This window comes from Schistocerca serialis, chromosome 4 (genome assembly GCF_023864345.2).
Source record: "Schistocerca serialis cubense isolate TAMUIC-IGC-003099 chromosome 4, iqSchSeri2.2, whole genome shotgun sequence".
Classification (NCBI taxonomy): Eukaryota; Metazoa; Arthropoda; class Insecta; order Orthoptera; family Acrididae; genus Schistocerca; species Schistocerca serialis.
In genome coordinates, this window is record NC_064641.1 from 601,491,810 (window position 1) to 601,510,291 (window position 18,482).

At 38.0% G+C, this 18,482-nt stretch overlaps 1 protein-coding gene across 2 annotated transcripts in view; it reads left to right on the top strand.

Annotated features, from left to right (window-relative positions):
- Window positions 1–18,482, top strand: part of LOC126475382 (cyclic GMP-AMP synthase-like receptor) — a 259,124-nt gene that overhangs the window by 224,970 nt on the left and 15,672 nt on the right. For both annotated transcript variants that reach the window (XM_050103207.1, XM_050103208.1), the window contains one exon: window positions 4,055–4,260. In XM_050103207.1, coding sequence (XP_049959164.1) covers window positions 4,055–4,260 — 206 coding nt within the window. The remainder of the gene's footprint in view (window positions 1–4,054; window positions 4,261–18,482) is intronic.

An 18,482-nucleotide genomic window follows, 5' to 3' on the forward strand; every position in this document is an offset into this window, starting at 1 on the left:
CGAAAATTTGGTACTCACTCGGCGTTGTCTTCAAAACTGCAAATCTGCGTCTTATTAAATCCCAAGATATTTGTGTAAATACCGCGTCCTTCAAGATTGCGTATATTTATTGCTCATCCGTAATTTTATGCAGCAGTGGGTTCCAAAGAGCGATACATGAAATAAGACAATCATATATTAGTACCGTGACACATTCAATATTTTAGTCAAGTCCCTGTTCGGGCGCCAGATCTGGTATGATTTTTTTTTTTTTTTCTTTTCTTAGTAATTTAATTGAAAGCTTTGTTGCTTTGGTAAAAATAAAATTGGTTCTTTTTGTCGTGACAGAATAAATTACTATTAATCACACCAGATTTGTCGGAGAACAGCAGCAACATGTGTAATTGATCCAGCTTTAAGAAACTCTATTACCTTTTAGCGGAAAATTCGTGCGGTACTCTCCGACGTTAGAAAAGTCGTAGTGTTCCGTTCGGAGCAGGAGGCGGCTGTCTTTTCTCCTTCGCGATATCGAAAATTACTAAAGAAAATGAACAGAAATTTTTTTTCGGAGGAAGATCGCGCGGAGAAAACAGACGGAAGTTACATGAAAGAAACCTAAGGGACCAACTGATTGGATTTGTACGAACATATAAACGGAACTGAAAGAACTTGGAATAAATACTATAGCGATGTCGCCACGACAGCCTCCTGTTCCGACAGAACACACGCTGGATCATAAGCTGCATAAATCTTTTAAACAGGAAGGATTATCATAAGTATAATTAATGAAAATAAGGTTGAGAGATTTTCTTTGAAATTAAATAAACTTCAAGGCTTCAAGTATTATAATATGAAACGGAAACTTACATTAACATGGCCACCCATTGTGGCGGTGGAGCGAATTTTTCACGATATACATTCTCGCTTGTTTGTGGCTGCATATATTTTTAATCACTTAAACTCTTAACTTTACAATAAAAATGATTATATCAGATGGAGCACAATACTTTTGCGTCCGACTCGCAACACATTCACAGAAGAGCTAGACAGCGACGCGGCTCCCTGCAGAAGTAAAAACTGGCAATTGTTATTTTGAAACATAGGTGCATCGGGTTTTTTTTTTTTTTTACTGATCGATAGCAGCGTATAACAGTTTATAGCTATCGTGATATTCTGCGCTTTTCAGGAGCGCGGCAAAGATATCTGGTTACAACATTCATTGGTATATGTTAGAAGTTCGCACATACTGACGCAAATACAGAAAAAAAAACTTTTACATGTTAAAAATCGCAGTGATAAAGGCTGTAATGTCACAATTTTCAGACAGAAAGCTCACTTAATGCACTCTACTTGAAGAAGCCTGATTGTATCCATGGCCTACCATTGAAGCATCAGCTGCAGCAGTCTCCATAGTCACTGCAATTACTTGCATTCTTCAAACAGTTTCCCCCCCCCCCCCCCCCCCCAGTTGTTTCACTTCTTAAACCACACATTAATCTGTCTCGTAGCACTTCTTGCAAATTATCTTTAAACGCACAGTGCTGTGTTGAAGAGTTCAACTAGGATATGTACTGTGGAATAGATTCTTCTGAAAATTGGTGTGAAACTTGTAGTACTCTCAAATCACTGAAGGTGCATGCTCTATATGGTCTTTCATTGCTTCGCTGTTTCGTCGAAAGTGATATCCTCTGGCTTCTGAGGATATGCTAGGTCAGTGATAAGAGCTGCATACTGAAATCCAACAAGACTCAGTAGGTATTTCATTTGCAGGTTATCTGGAATTTTGTGCACAATGAACTTATTTTTCATAATAGAGATATACACACCCCACTGTAGTTTAGTGAATTGGGCATTGTGATGGCACTGAGATTATCCAGACACTTAAATTTACTGGCTGCCCTCATGTGCACCATCGATGTCCAATATGGTGCAGCTGACAGTTAATTCTGATAATTTTCTCCACATACACTATTTCAGTGAAAATTTAAACACAGAGGTGTATACATCAAGGTGGTCTTTACCAGTTGTTAGGTTTTGTACCGTATTGTTCAGTAATGCACAGATATGAAAACCACACACTTTATTTCGCCAGCTATGTGCTTGTACACATACAAAACACTATGACACAAATGATAATATCATAGAAAAGAATATGGGAAGGGGCATTATTGGGGCAATGTACAGGGGATGTGGAATAATGAAGAAAGGTGGAAAAATATATGTGAGGTGACTGGGGGGAAGAAGAAAAATTGTGGTTGGGAAGCTTGTTCCAGAAATAGTTTGGGGGCTACACTCCTAAATTGGTGAATTTATTTCCCTTAGTCTAAGACTATAGTTTTAAAGTGTCTTACGTAACAGGAATTACATTATAATAAGCCTTAGACAATGCACTGAAAAATAAATACAAGACTGTTTTAATTTATAAGCTGGAACAAGTTGGTTTTTTTAAACTCTAATGGCCTTCATGTCAAGCTGTAAGAAAGGCAAACTGATAATGTGAGCAGCTGGTTTAGTACAGAAGCAAGTAATGTATCATTTATGTTTAATGAATGTTAATGAATTTTTTGAGATGTGGATACTTCTTTATAGAATAATTCCTGAAGCAGTAATTGTACAGGGTGTATATTATCAGCAATAGCTGCTGAAAGATCCCTTCGCATACTTCAATAGTGAAAACATCCTTGTATACTCCAGTGGGTATGGATTAAGTTGTGCACTTGTTGCATTTAACATATAGCTCCTGGAGCAACCAAGAAATGACTTATGAAGTCACTCATACTGAACAAGGTGTGTGTTTTGGTAAGAGATTAGACACGTGTTCGAGGGGGTGCCAGTTCAAACCCATTGCCATTCAGATTTGGGCTTTCATTTTTCTGTAAATCGCTTGAGACAAATGCTGAAATAGGTCCTTGTGCTCTGTTACTAATGACCTCACTGTCGACTGAACTTTATACTCAAATATTTTGGGTGTCTCAATAAAGTAGTTACTGGTATCAAGTGGACTAATCATTCACCCTTCTTGGTTGCTATTGCAATGTTGACAGTTGTGCTCACTGTGCAAGCTACATTTAAATATTCAGTGTGGAGAGGTGTGTGTTTTATCGTAAGATTTGTACCTTATTAAGATTAAAATACAGGTAACATGTGCGAATGTTTCTGATGAAAGAAAGACAAGCAACTATCATCGCTAATCTCATCAGAAACCCACTCATTGTTCTGCAAAATAGACAGCTTGCTCATGTAACATTACTTTACACTCAGTCCAGTAAAAGGTGAAAGACGTATTGTTGTAGACACTGAACTGTGGCTCCATATCAGGTGCCATCAGTGAAGTTGACTGATAAGAAAGAACTGCCAATTGAAATGAAAAGTTAGGTTTCCTCCAGGTAACATCCAGTAAACTATAATGGACATTGGTGAGCGCATTTAGATTAATGTTTAATCACAATTGCATTTAGTCAGTTTGCGATGGTAGAATGTAAAACAATATAGCTCATCTGGAATTAGAAGTCGTGTTTTACTACAATGTCTTTCGCACTGGATTTTTTTTCCATGTTGTGGCTGTACTCTGCTGCATGTCTATTCTCCCATAATGCTTGACCTTTCTTTTCTATAACATTTTTTAAAATTACTTTCACTTTCTTCTGGTATTCCCCCTCACTCCTTTCTCTGTTGGATAAATAACAGCATACAGTTTCCATTGATAAAGTTACTATACAATATATGTTATTTTGTATGTTTCGCAACATCTTCATAACCCATGAATCACTCATTTTGTAGGTACAATTTCAGTTCATAATTACAGCCAGAGAACTGGTTGCAACAACTGACCGTACGGACCTGACCTCACTCTTCAAATATTGCAGGTCTTTTCAGAATAAACTATATCACCTAATCCTTGTGTACCTAATTATATTGATATGAGCATCTTAACACACAAACTGCTTTTGGTAATGTTGAAAAGAATACTTGTGTTTTGTGCCACAGCTGGTGAAGTCTAATAAATGGAACAGAAATTGCATTGGATTTTACTATTTGCTATTTAACTCAAGTGTTTCTTTTTTATTGTTTATAGATGCTGGGAGAGCTGAAAGAGTATTTACTGGTTAAAAAAGCCCTTCCATTTTACTGGGTCAGTGAATGTAATCTGTTTTCACAATTAAAAGATGAACAAAAAAAGTGCATGGGAGGATTTCTGCAGAGGATGATTGCAGATATTGAAAGAAATTTGGATAAACCTGACTACTTGCTGAAGTATTTTAAACCAAGCAACGGTAACAGGTACGGCATCATTCTCATTGTATTGCAGGTAAACTATGCCTGATCCTTATGTCTCATCCACCTGAATGTCTCCTTCCACCTCTGCTACACAACGTTTTCATCAGTATCATTACAAAGATGCCTGTTTACATTGTCACTTGCAAAATGAATGACATTATTTGGACATACAAACAAATGCTAAATATGATCTATTAATAGGATGAATAGACTTTAAAATTTGGTAGCAGCAGTGGGTAAAACAACGGCCATTGGCAGTGGGCGGACCTCTGGAATGAGCTATCTCACTAAAACTGCAGTGACTTGCACTGCCAGTTTATTGAAGGGTATGTCATGTTCCTCAAACCTATTAATCACGATAATTGTGGCATCCGTCACTTAAAGGCCAACAAACATTTATTGAACACAAAATTAGCATTCTGTAGCAACAAATTAAATTGTCCATTAATAATAACAATAATAATAGTTTCTTTTTGAAACTGATATAAATCAAAGCATGACTACTTCATTGTGCACACATATTGATATTACAACATGAAGCACAGATCCAAAGAAGTCTTACAATGCAGTCACTCTCACTTTTTCTGTGTTCCTTTCCAAGAGTGTGACATCTTGTCATAGGAAAGAGCAGCCATCCACAGTTTTTGAAACAACTCTGATTTCATCATCATCCTGGCAGACAAAGTCTCTATTTGTGTCATATTGAATCACAGTGATTACGTGACAGTATGTGTCTCCTAGCTGTCTGATGATTCCATCTACAAGCCCAGCTGTAGTGATCCCATTCTGGAAGCCCAGCATTACCCCCAATCCCTAGGTCCATCTAACAGCCTCAGACCTTCCTTACCACAACCATTTTCTGAACACCAACCTTCTAGATTATTCCCAAAATCTACAAGCCTAACCACACTAGTTGTGCCCCATTGTAGCTGGTCTGGTTAAGTATTTCAGCTCTTGTTGACTAACACTTACAATCCATTGACCACACCCAATCTTTCCACATCAAAGACATTAATCATTTTCTTCATCACCTATCAATGATCAGCACAACAGTACCAACTGGATTCCTGCTTGCCACTGTTGATGATGCCAACATCGCCATGCCCATAGCCTTGCTATCATTGAACATTGCCTCTCCTCGCATCTTACCAACTAAAAACCCATCCCCTTATTCCTTATAATCCTAACCAACTGTACTCTTAACTATCATATCTTTACCTTTGAGGGGAAGGTATACAAACAAATCTGTGGTGCAGCAACGTGGGCACCCACAGTGCATTCTCAAGCTAACCTGTAAATTGGCCATCTAGAGAAAACTTTCCTGGTCACTCAAGATCCTAATAACCTTTTCTGGTTCAGCCTCATTGAAGACACGTGTATCGTATGGACCCAAAGTAAAGACAATCTGTCATCTTTCCTCAACAGCTGCACCTCTTACTCACCTACCCTCTTCTCCTGATCATCATCTGCCCAGCATGCCACCTTTCTGGACATTGACCTTGTAGCATTACTGATCTGATTTTTATATTCCCTACTTGCTACTACAAACTTCTGGGCACTTTGAAGCTGAAAGTCTAAAAAAGTGTAGGACACTGTTTGCTCAATAATATGCATGACATCGTAATTGTAACGGCACTAACACACACACACACACACACATTTATTCCTTGATAAGTTCAGTTATTAGTGACAGTGACCAGTTTATCCAGTGTAAAAATATCAGTGCATAAAACCAGATTGGTACCTACATTTACCTACCAAAAGTTCAGTGGCAAAGTTCATTATTTTATTTTGGTCTCAAAACATAGTTCACATTTACACAAAAAAGTCACAGTTCACACTTAGCACAATCCTGCAGTAATTTATCATGGAAAGTACTCTGTGCTAGTCAGTCAGTCCATAATGAGACTCACCATGTCCTACTATAGCTTGTTGCTGATTACAACACAGTTCAGTTAATATGTTCATTCATATGATATACAGAAACCACTTAAAAGGCATTAAACATTAATGTTACTTAGCTTTTTGTATGTGCACATATTTTCACATACAGTAAGTGTATAGTAGTATAATAGTGGGAGTCCACTTGACACAGATCTAATTCTCAATAAATCTCAGGCTTTCAAACATGAACTGCCAGTTTTGTGTGACATCAGACTACTTAGATGGATGTAAGAATAAAATGCTATTTCATAAACTAATTTATGCTCTGCAAATCAGCTATGCTTGATTTTATTGTTTTGGGTGAACTACTAGAACTAAAGTGATTTTAGATAATAGAAACTGTTACTGATTAACAATTTGGAAAAATACATGGACACTATTTTTCTTTTGCGATATGGATCCCCTTGTAAATGTGTATGAGTGCCATATTACAAATTAGGGTAAATAACATGAAATTAATAATAAATGAGTTCATTAATGCTGTGTGTAAATTTTTAAAGAAAATTTAAAGTAACCAAAAGTATGTATTCAAAGTTCAGAACTAATAAAAGTTACATCATTATCTGAAATGGAAAATAGTAATAGCCTTGAGCTTTGATGTTAATTATTGCATATGTTAATTTATTTCAGATGATTAAAAGTACTTCACAGGAAAATGAGACTGTAAGGTTTTCTGTTAGTGTGGGTCACCCTTTCCCAAACATAATGATTACCTCACAGGTTTTTTCATGTTATGAACCATGTTAATACATCAGTTAATCATATTTTTAAATTATTACTGCCCTAATGAAAACTAATTACATCAATATAAACAGGCCAACAAAAATGATAACCTGAACAATAAATTCAAGTGAAATTATGTCTAAATAAGATCTCGAGATTTTTTATAAGTGTTACAGATCAACAGATAAATACATTGAAAATATGATGGTTCTTTTTGAGATTAGAAGAAACATAACAAGTGGGAAGAATCCACCTTGCTATGTCACTTCCCCCTCCACCTCCTCCCCTCTCCAATGGCTCTATAAAAGCCTTTGTACATATCAAGCCCATTCATTATTCTTACATTTTGATAGCTGCTTTTCCACACAAGCTTCTTCCCCATGGAATGTGCGCCTAAAATGATGAAAAATGCTTTGCCCTGTATTCTGAAGTCTTATTGAGTCCTTCATGACAGGCATTAACCACCAGATCTAGTCAGCAAGCAGATCTACTGTGCCATATCAAGACATATCCAGAATTTTCTGTTTCTACCTTCCCTAATAAATCAGCAGCAAAGGACGTCTCCCTCTTTACCCACTGCCACTCTACACCAGAATAATTTGACCGTATCTTTCACCAGTGTTTCCACTTCCTACCATTATGACCAGGATCGAGTAACATCTTTTCCACACCTACTCTCAATCTCTTACCATGTGGATCACATCCCTATGAAAGATCGAAGTGCAAGACGTATCATATGCACTTTCCCGGCACAAACTATACAAGTACCTTCACAGGCATATCCTAACCTTTCAAAGACAGGGCTGCCTGTGGAATCAATCATATCATGTATCATTTCTGCTATAAATTTCATGTGTTTTTTATGTGGATATGATCATACGCGTGAATAAATTACAACCACGAAACAGTGGTCAAGATCACAGTTGCCCCAACACCCTCCCCTGTGGCATGATATCCTGCTGAGTGCAGCAATATGTGAGACTTCAGTGGCTGCTACACAACTTGTACAGAATCTTGCCCTGAAATACCAGCTTCTCATAATTTCTTAGATTGGATCTGTCCTTACAATACATTCTTCAGTTCTTAAATCCTCCAAGCATTAATCTTCATTGACCTCCGTCTCCACATTATTTCCCATGTTTGGCCAAATTATCTTTCTTGCTTCTTGTTAATTCAAAAGGTCAGTCCACTGAACAATGCAATCAAACTTTGTAACCTGTTTTTTCTTCTCTCACTTAGGACAAAACCTTGTAGGAAAGTTGAATTGGATGACGGTGAAGATAATAAGCATGCCATACAGGACAAAATCGTAATGGATGACTCTAATGAGCTTCTCTTAAGAGACACAATCGAATTGGATGACTTTAATGAGCAGATCATAAGGGACACAATTGAACAGTTCTACACAATCCAGAAGACAGTGCCCAGTTTGCAAAATCTTCTGTCAGTTTTGCAGCAAAAGAAAAACTTCAAACATAATAGCAATGTCCTGAGAAAAAAATTGCAGTCAATGGGGTTCACTTGGAGAAAAGTTGAGAACAAGCGAACTTTGTTACTAGAGCATGCTGCTATTGTGGACTGGCGGTCACGTTTTATTTTACAGATGAAGCACATTAGACAGTCTGCCTCACAAATCTTCTACATTGGTGAATATTGGATAGACAGTAACCTAAGATGTGGCAAACTAGGTATTAAGGCAATGGGGAGTTCCTCAAGCAGACTGATAATTGGAAGTGTCGGATCAAAGAATGGATTCGTAAGTGAAGCCCGGCTCCAGTTGTGGGCAACATCTAACAAGGGTAGTTATCATGAGAAAATGAAATCTGCTACTTTCGAGAAGTGGTTTGAGGAAACCGTGCTGCCAAATCTGCCTCCCCATTCAGTAATTGTCATGGACAATGCTCCATGTCATAATAGACAGGTTGACAAAACACCATCAAAGTATGATACTAAGGTGAAGATGATTGAGTGGTTACAAAGAAGAGGTCTCTCCAGCAATGACAGCTTGAGGAAGGAGACTCTGTACTCCTTAGTTAGAGCAAATAAACCCCTGAAGAAACAATATGTAGTTGATATAATGGCTGCAGGAAGAGGTCACGTTGTAGTCCGCTTGCCACCACACAACTGCAACCTAAATGCATTGGAATTAGCATGGGCTAAAATTAAGATTCTTGTCAGTGAGTACAAAATCATAGAGGAAATGTCAGATCAGTGTTTGCTGAAGCTTGCTGTTGATTCCATTCAGCAAGTTACTACTGAAGACTGGGAAGAGTATTGCAGAAATGTTCATAAGCTCGAGAAGGAATGCTGGAAACATGATGGTGTAATGGAAAAGGCCATTGATGACGTCATTATAAGCATTGGCGAACACGAAACTAGTGATGATGAAACTGAGGAATCAGACACAGAGGATAGTGATAGTGATAGTGGAAGTGATTGACTGGGGTAATTTCTTAACTCTGATGGTTCTTGTGGTTGACTAGGCATAAACTTGCATTCAAGGTAGTCTCAACATTATAAAAATAATGCTGCGCCCGCAGTGTGTGCAGTGCAGTGCAGTGTAGTGTAAGGGCTGATCACAGAGTTTCTGTTTGAGGGAATTGCTGCAGCATATATGCAAAACAGTGGTATTCTGATGTGGGTAAGCATCGGCACGAAGGCAAGGGATTAGTGTGGTATTCATGTCTTTCCAACATGCATGCAGTAAATGCGGAAACATGAACTATAGTGACATATTACCAAATGCATCTAAACAGGACCACTGTGCTGCTATTCTCTTCTTGGCTGCCAAAAGACAAACACCTTTTGACATCCATTGAAGAATGAAGAATGTGTATGGGGTGGCATGTCTGTCAAAAAACATCTATATCTTCATCTATACTCTAAAAACCACTGTGAGGTGCATGGCACAAGCTGTGAAGGTATGTCCCATTGTATCAGTTATTAGGGTTTCTTCCTGTCCCATTCATGTATGGAGCGTGGGAAGAATTATTGTTTGAATGCCTCTGTACATGCAGTAGTTATTCCAATCTTATCCTCACAATCCCTTTTGATCAATACATAGGGGGCTGTAGTATATTTGTAGACTCATCATGAAAAGCCAGTTCTTGAAAATTTGTTAATAGACTTTCTCGGAAGAGTTTACATCTGTCTTCAAGAGTCTTCCAGTTCAGTTCCTTCAGAATCACTGTGACACTCTCGCACAGATCAAACAACCCCATGGCCATTCGTGCTGCCCATCTCTGTATACATTCAATATGCTTTGTTGGTCCTATCTGGTACGGGTCCCACATACTTCAGCAGTCTTCTAGAATCGGTTACATGAGTGATTTATAAGCAATCTCCTTTGTAGATTGATTGCACTTCCCCTGTATTCCACCAATAAACCGAAGTCTACCGCCTGCTGTACTGATGGCTGAACCTATGTGATCATTCCATTTCATACCCCTACAAAGTGTTTATATCAGTTGGCTGATTACATCAGTGACTCATTGATATTATAGTCATAGGATACTATGTTTTTTTTTCATTTTGTGAATGTGGAATGTAAAGTGGTGTGCTAAGTTCTGTGCTGGTCTCGATTCAACGCAAGACACTGCTTGATCTGGGAGGCCAGCAGAAGTTACGCCAACTACAGTGGGAAACACATGAGTAACTGCCCTATTACTCTGATCTCTCCCCATATGGTTATCACACTTTCAGTCCCTTAAAAAAGACTATGAAGGGTTGATGGATCCCTGTTGAATGAGGATGTGCAGCATGCAGCTATGGACTTCTCCATGCAGCAGAACACAGTGTTTTACCAAACTGGTATCTTCAACCTGGAGCATTGGGGGGGTGATTACCTCAGTGCTCACAGTGATTTTGCCTGATTGGCATACCAATTATGGACTGTAAGATCTTCAAAGAGAAACTTATTGATTGCACCTTATAACTGATCTTGACAGCCATATGTGGAATATGACTAACTGTAACAAAACTTCCGAGGTTGTACATTTTTGAAATGTGTGTAACTGGAATGGAGTTGTATCACAGAAAACAAGTCATGCCACTGGACCACAATCAGCTGCATATAATGTTGAAAACATCTCACCTTGCCCTCACTCAGCTGGCATTTATAGCATCATTAATAAACATTCATCCATCTATTCCTTTATTTTCAGTTGAGCCCATACTCCACTGAAAATGACTGTATGCAATTGCATGCCAGTAACAATTATTTTGAGCTACAGTAATCTCTCTCTCTCTCTCTCTCTCTCTCTCTCTCTCTCTCTCTCTCCCCCTCTCTCCCTCTCTCTCTCAACGTGCTGGCAAAATTGTTAGTGGACATTAATATGGAGTGTGCCCACCCTTCAACTTATAACATCTTGAACTATGCTGGGGACACTTTTGATGAGGTGCCTGTAGGTCTGTGGAGGAATGGCAGCTCATTCTTCCTCAAGAGTTGAAACCAAAGAGTGTGGTGACACTGGATGCTGGGTTTCAGGTCAGGAATCTGGGTAGGCTAGTGCATTTCAGGAATGTTATTGTCTACAAATTATTGCCTCACATATACTGGTTTATGACAGGGTGCTTTGTCATGCTGCTGTGCACAGTACTCAGTTCTGTAAATTAAGTTAATATCTTTCAGCATGTCTTAAGTGCAGTAAGGTGACCATAACTGAACCATGAAAAAAACCTCCGTACTGTAACACAACCTACTCTGTGTTTCACTCTTGGCACAACACATGAGGGAGGGCAGGTAATATTCTCCAGGCATTCATCAAACCCAAACACTTCCATCGGACTGCCACAGGATATAATGCTTCACCGTTTCAAATAACTTGTTTCCAATCATCCACTGTCCAGTGGCATCAATCTTTATGCCACCTCAAGTGTTGCTTAGCATTATCTGAAGAAATGCGTGGGGTTTGAGAAGGTTCTTGACCACTGCTCTCCATTCTTTCTAACTCCTTGCACACAGTCATTGTGCTAGCTGTACTGCTAGTAGCGCTTTAGAATTCATGTTATTCCTTGTGCTTATTTCATCTGATGTTTTACAAGCACCCTCCACAGTGCTTGAATGTTCCTGCCCATGAGTACAGAAGGTCTGCCTGGTCTGTTTAGCTGTGGTTGTTCATCACCAATGGTCGACTTGTGCAGCTTCAGAAAGGTTGAAACATCCCTGATGTTATTCACATGACATCCACTGATTAGTTCACTTTCAAAAACACTGAGCTATCCTCATGCACACATTTGCTGTTCCTGCGCCTCTACTGACAACACACCACCTCCTGCCGCCTTTTATACTGGCAGTTCTGCCTCTCGTGATGTGTAGTGGTTAATTTTACATTATGTAGAGATGTCTGGATATTTTTGATCAGATAGTTGTACTTCCACCTAATATACCCCTTGGCTGCAACCATAGATGAAAATTATGAAAACTTAAGGTTTTTCCACTTAGTGGTGGAATATGCTGTGCCTGCAGCTGCATCCATCTTTGCATAAGGCAAAATTTTCACCTGCAGCTATTTCAGTAATGATAAAGTAATGGTGATCATCCATCATGTGATAAGCTTGCTACAGAAGAAAGCTGAAACCAACAGTATGTATAAAACAATGTAGTTACATTGCCATCAAAAAACAATAAAAGTGTAGTAGTTGTTGTTAATACTCAAAAATTAAAGGTTGCAGTAGTAATAGTAGTAGTAGTAGTAGTGGTGGTGGTGGTGGTGGTGGTGGTGGTGGTTGTTACCATTATTGTTTTCTATTCATCCATGGATATTATAAATATGGTTGTACTATAGTTTAAGAACAACAGTCTTAAATAATATACATACTCACTAACATACACGGCCGGTCGTTGTGGGCGAGCGGTTCTAGGCGCTTCAGTCCAGAACCGCCCTGCTGCTACGGTCGCAGTTTCGAATCCTGCCTCAGGCATGGATGTGTGTGATGTCCTTAGGTTAGTTAGGTTTAAGTAGTTCTAAGTCTAGGGGACTGATGACCTCAGATGTTAAGTCTCATGGTGCGTAGAGCCATTTGAACCATATAATATACATGTCTAGTATGATGAGGACAGCTAGTTGGCTATAGGAACCATCCCAACAAAAGTGGCACAATGGGAAGTATCTTTGCCAGGTACTTCAGTGGTTTACAGAATATAGATGTATATGCAGATGAAGTAATTTAAGGAAACCAAGGGAAACCTAAATCCAGGTGGCCAGATGAGGATTAGAGCCTCAGTATTCCAGAATGCAAGGCCAGTCTGTTTAAAACAGTAAGACTTCATTCAGATTACCCCTACTTTGCTTAAACATTCTTCAAAACAAGTTATTTCATAATGTACAAACCTAAAGTTACACTGTTCGTTTATTTCTTAACGCCAATTGCTGCACCCACACACACACTCTGTACCCACCTTATTTTGTGATGTAAAAATCTAGGTTAATAACAGATGATAATTGTTGATAGTGTACAAGTATAACAAAGGTGGCTGTGTAATTTAGCATAGTAAAGTGGATATTGAAAAAAATAGCAAAATACTTCTCATACATATGTAAATTAGACATGCAGATAATAAATGTCCAATTCAGTAACCTATGTGGTTTATTAATATCAAGAAAAATGTCTTGTCCTTATTTTGTAATGCTACATGTAATTTGAAAACTTTAATAAATGTTAAAATCAAGCATTTGGTGTTTTATAAATCATGTTACTTTGGGGCTTTTTTTTCTAATTTCATCTCATTTTGAAAACTATTGTGTATATTGTATTGATGTGTCCTATTACTAAACATGTCCATGCACAAGACAGTTTCAATTCTATTTGCACAAAGTGCTTAAGCACATATAACTTTCGCTGTCACAGAGGCTTGGTATGACATATGAAGCATAACTGAAGAAATGTGCATTATTTATGCAAATAAAACAAACAAAATTAAGAAGTTATGTACTATTTTGTACACACATCAACACTGATCACTCAAACATTAAATAGGAAGCACTTCCTAATGTTCTGCAAAATTTTCACTCTGTTGTTAGGTTTCTGAATCCCATAATTTAAAAACTGGAGGAATATAAATTAGTGTTTTGGTTGTATAATGTACATGAAGTTTGTCATAAAAGTAAATAAAAAAAACAATTGAACTACTTTGTAAATGGGGGACCTGTGCTGTTTTGACTGAAAGTAATGAAGTAATGTGAGCCACCCCTTCTAAAGTCTGTATGCAAAAACATCCACAATACTTAGTTTATTGTTCGGAAAGGCAAACAGGCTATTTTTCAAGAGTGAACCCTGTCTGGAAACTTATAGTTTGGGTGCTATGGAACATTGAAGTTTGATAATCCCAGAGCCAAATATGTTTTTGGATTGTATTTGGTAGTATAATTAGTTATGCAACCTACTAACCATCAGTGTGTGGTAGATTCACAGACCATGCAGAATAGCATTGCTGTGCATGTGCTGTCTCTTCCCATAGTCCATTGTTCTAATAGTAATTGGGTAGTTTTGTACCAGTGCAGTAATCAGTGTTGTTGACAGCATTATGACATGCACCAGACCCAGATATGGTACCTGTATACAGCAAAATTGAGGGAAATGAGAGAGGTGTTTTACAGTTGTATGCGGTGTTTTACAGTTGTATGCAGAAAGGTTGCCTAACTGAAAGACTTCACATCATTCAGCATTTTCAGCAATTGAGAGATGACTCTGAGAGACCAAAAATTTTTTTATAAATAATTACCAAATTTTTTGTGTGGTATTTTCCCAAAATTGTAGTATGGCAAACAGCAAAGTGCATTTTATGAAATTGTTAAATTTTCCTGCAGGGGCAGTAGTGGTATTGGGACATTTCCCGTAATTGTGATAAGCCTTCTGAATACTGTATCAGTTATTCTGCATTTCTGACTGGTGTTAGGTGTCCACATTCAGTTCAAACAGTGGTCACTGGTGAGAGTGTTATGCAACTATTCAGTGAGGAACCATACACAAGCACTCACCAAATAGCAGCAAGGATGTATCTCGTGCTAATGCATGGAGAGTTGTGTGTTAACAAGAGCTACAGCCTTATCATCTGCAGAAAGTCCTGGCAGTAGTAGTGGAGGGTTATTCATGAGTACAGTTTGCACAACAGTACATCTACATCTACATGACTACTCTGCAATTCACATTTAAGTGCTTGGCAGAGGGTTCATCGAACCACAATAATACTATCCCTCTACCATTCCACTCCCGAACAGCGCGCTGGAAAAATGAACACCTAAACCTTTCTGTTCGAGCTCTGATTTCTCTTATTTTATTTTGATGATCATTCCTACCTATGTAGGTTGGGCTCAACAAAATATTTTCGCATTTGGAAGATAAAGTTGGTGATTGAAATTTCGTAAATAGATCTCGCCGTGACGAAAAACGTCTTTGCTTTAATGACTTCCATCCCAACTCGCGTATCATATCTGCTACACTCTCTCCCCTATTACGTGATAATACAAAACGAGCTGCCCTTTTTTGCACCCTTTCGATGTCCTCCGTCAATCCCACCTGGTAAGGATCCCACACCGCGCAGCAATATTCTAACAGAGGACAAACGAGTGGAGTGTAAGCTGTCTCTTTAGTGGACTTGTTGCATCTTCTAAGTGTCCTGCCAATGAAACGCAACCTTTGGCTCACCTTCCCCACAATATTATCTATGTGGTCTTTACAACTGAAGTTGTTCGTAATTTTAACACCCAGGTACTTAGTTCAATTGACAGCCTTGAGAATTTTACTATTTATCGAGTAATTGATAAGGTGTTTTCTTGTTGCACTTCTTACTGAACCGTTTTAGCTCTTTGAATGTAATGTTTTCTACTAGGTGTTTTAAGGCATTATGAGTAACTTCTTCACTGGAACTCTCTGAACCAACAACATCCAAAGTACCATAAAATGACCACCCAGTTACTGTAATGCACAGTTCACTTGTATTTTTTGGACAGTGTCAGAAATAAAAGGAAAATTTGTCTTAGTTGACGATACAACAAGTTGTTTCCACACTTTCTAATTTTTTTGCCAACATGTAACAACTAAATCATGAACCCTAATATCATCAAGTTCTGTTATGATTGTCTGCAACAAATTGCTCAATCATTGTGACATTGAACTTATATTATTGTTCTGCTTCTACTTTAAAAATAAATGTTGTATCATGGTTACTTGAACATTCTTGTCCTCAACTATTACATCATTAGATGAATCTTACATCACGTGACCATCGATATTCATTTCATCAAAGCTTAGGACAGCCATTGCCTCAAATTATGTAACCACTAACAGCTTGCTTTTAATAAAACCTAGTACATATTTTAAACTGCTTGGTTGATACTTAAGATGGGTTTTTCTTTTTTGAGCATTTAATGCCAAGCTACCCCTCAGATAATTATACAGGTTTGAAGACAGAGCCAAAATAATGGTGTTTTCAGTTATCTCTAATTCCATTGTAAATATTTTTCTTCAACAAACACCAAATGTATCCTTGGATGAAGTGCTGAGATGGCGTAGTCTAACGGATTCATTTATAAAATTAATGTGTGTGTCATTTTATTTATCATATGTACAACACATTTCAGGAAATGATTCTTATTTTTGAGTGCATGTTACATGTATTACAACATTTATTCATGCTGTATTGGGTGTGTGAGGTGCAGCACTGTTCTGTTGCATTTTCTTGTAGTTCACTTATGCAGAAACATTACACACAATTTTCTGCGCACAGCACAAAAATCATTTGAAAACCGGAATTGTTTCCCAACATGTATTGTGTGAAAGATAGATAAAAAGAAATTCTTAACTGGCAACAGAAAAAGTTACTTTATTTTTCTTTCATGGCTGCAATTCTCCAGTACAGAGTTTATACTCTTCGAAGTAGGCAATTCTTTTTTCATTTCCTTAATTTCTTGCTCTTTGCTTATAACAACCAGGTCAGGAAGAATTTCTGTATTAACTGACTTGTTTATTTTGGTTTTACTTGAGACACAAAATGTCCAATATGTTGAGTCATTTTCCTTGCTGCTCTGTTATTGTTACATTCTCTTTTATCACTTCTGCATTGTCAGAACCTCTAGTGCAAGAACTGCTTCCATGCTACCTGTATATTTTCTGGTATGTAATTGCATCTGACATCACGACTTTCTTTTAGTCTCATTTGCAATCCAGTGGACGAAAATATTTGGAATATATCATCGTATTTTTGATACTGCTGTTGTCATCTCATATACTATTAGATAACAATTCCATGTGTAGTTCTACGTATTTTGGAATTTAGTGGTAAATAATACCTTCAGTTCTATTTCCAGCCGGCCGGAGTGGCCGTGTGGTTCTAGGCGCTACAGTCTGGAGCCGAGCGACCGCTACGGTCGCAGGTTCGAATCCTGCCTCGGGCATGGATGTGTGTGATGTCCTTAGGTTAGTTATGTTTAATTAGTTCTAAGTTCTAGGCGACTGATGACCTCAGAAGTAAAGTCGCATAGTGCTCAGAGCCATCTACTTCCAGGGTTACTGAACTTAGAAACAGCACAACACTACGTGTTCATGTTCATTTTATTCAGAAAATGATGTGAATAATTCACAAGATCATAAAAAGCATTATTTTGTACCAGGATACACCACACATCATGAACTGCACACGATCCAGCAAGAGTACCACACCACAAACAATGTCACACATTCTATACAAATTAGGCCATAGCTGCCAAGTATTGTCCTGCATCGCCAGCCCAGGAAACCAGCAAAATTATGGGACCCGAAATCATTCTTAAATTTTTTATGCTCATTTCCAGGCAGTGGTTGCCCCTTAAAATACTCAGCTTTCCTCACACACAACACATAGTGCATTTATACATTTTATATACGAAACTAACCATTAATTGTCAAAAAGGTAAACAACTTACAGATTTTATTAACATATGTTCAATGTGGCTACCTTTTTTTAACACGACAAATGTTGTTGCTACAGACTGCAGTGCAAAAAACATTTATCTTTGGTGAGTCCCATACACATTCAGTTACATGATGTGGTTTCTACTCATCCCATATCCGAACATTATGCTGCAGCCAGGCGACTAGCACGAGTTTTGGTGTTCTCGTAAAGATAAGTCAGTTTAGATTATAAAACATATAGATTAGTACTGATTACATGGTAAATAGGTGTATTAGTGTGCCTTTTAAGTGTACCATTAAAGGTTTCATTTTTCTTTATGTAATATAGCAGAAAATGCGAAAAGATTACACAGTGGTATTTTCTGTTTACGTTTTGCTGCAGCAAAACTATAGAATTTCGTTTAGTTGTACCTTGCTCTCTCCAGCAATTTAATTTAGTGTACCTCTTCATTATTTAACTAGCATTTCTGGAAAGTAGCGTAAAGTTTAAGTTGTTGTTTCAGAAAATTTGCACAGTTGTTTTTGTTTACACACAGTTGCGTATAGGCCAAATTTTTGCAACCATATTTTCGTGTTTTCTGTAAAGAGAGGTGGGAAGTAGCAATAGGCAACAGGAGGAACAGGCCCAGAACTTTGTCTGACAGCTTCATGGTGAATGTGGAAAATAG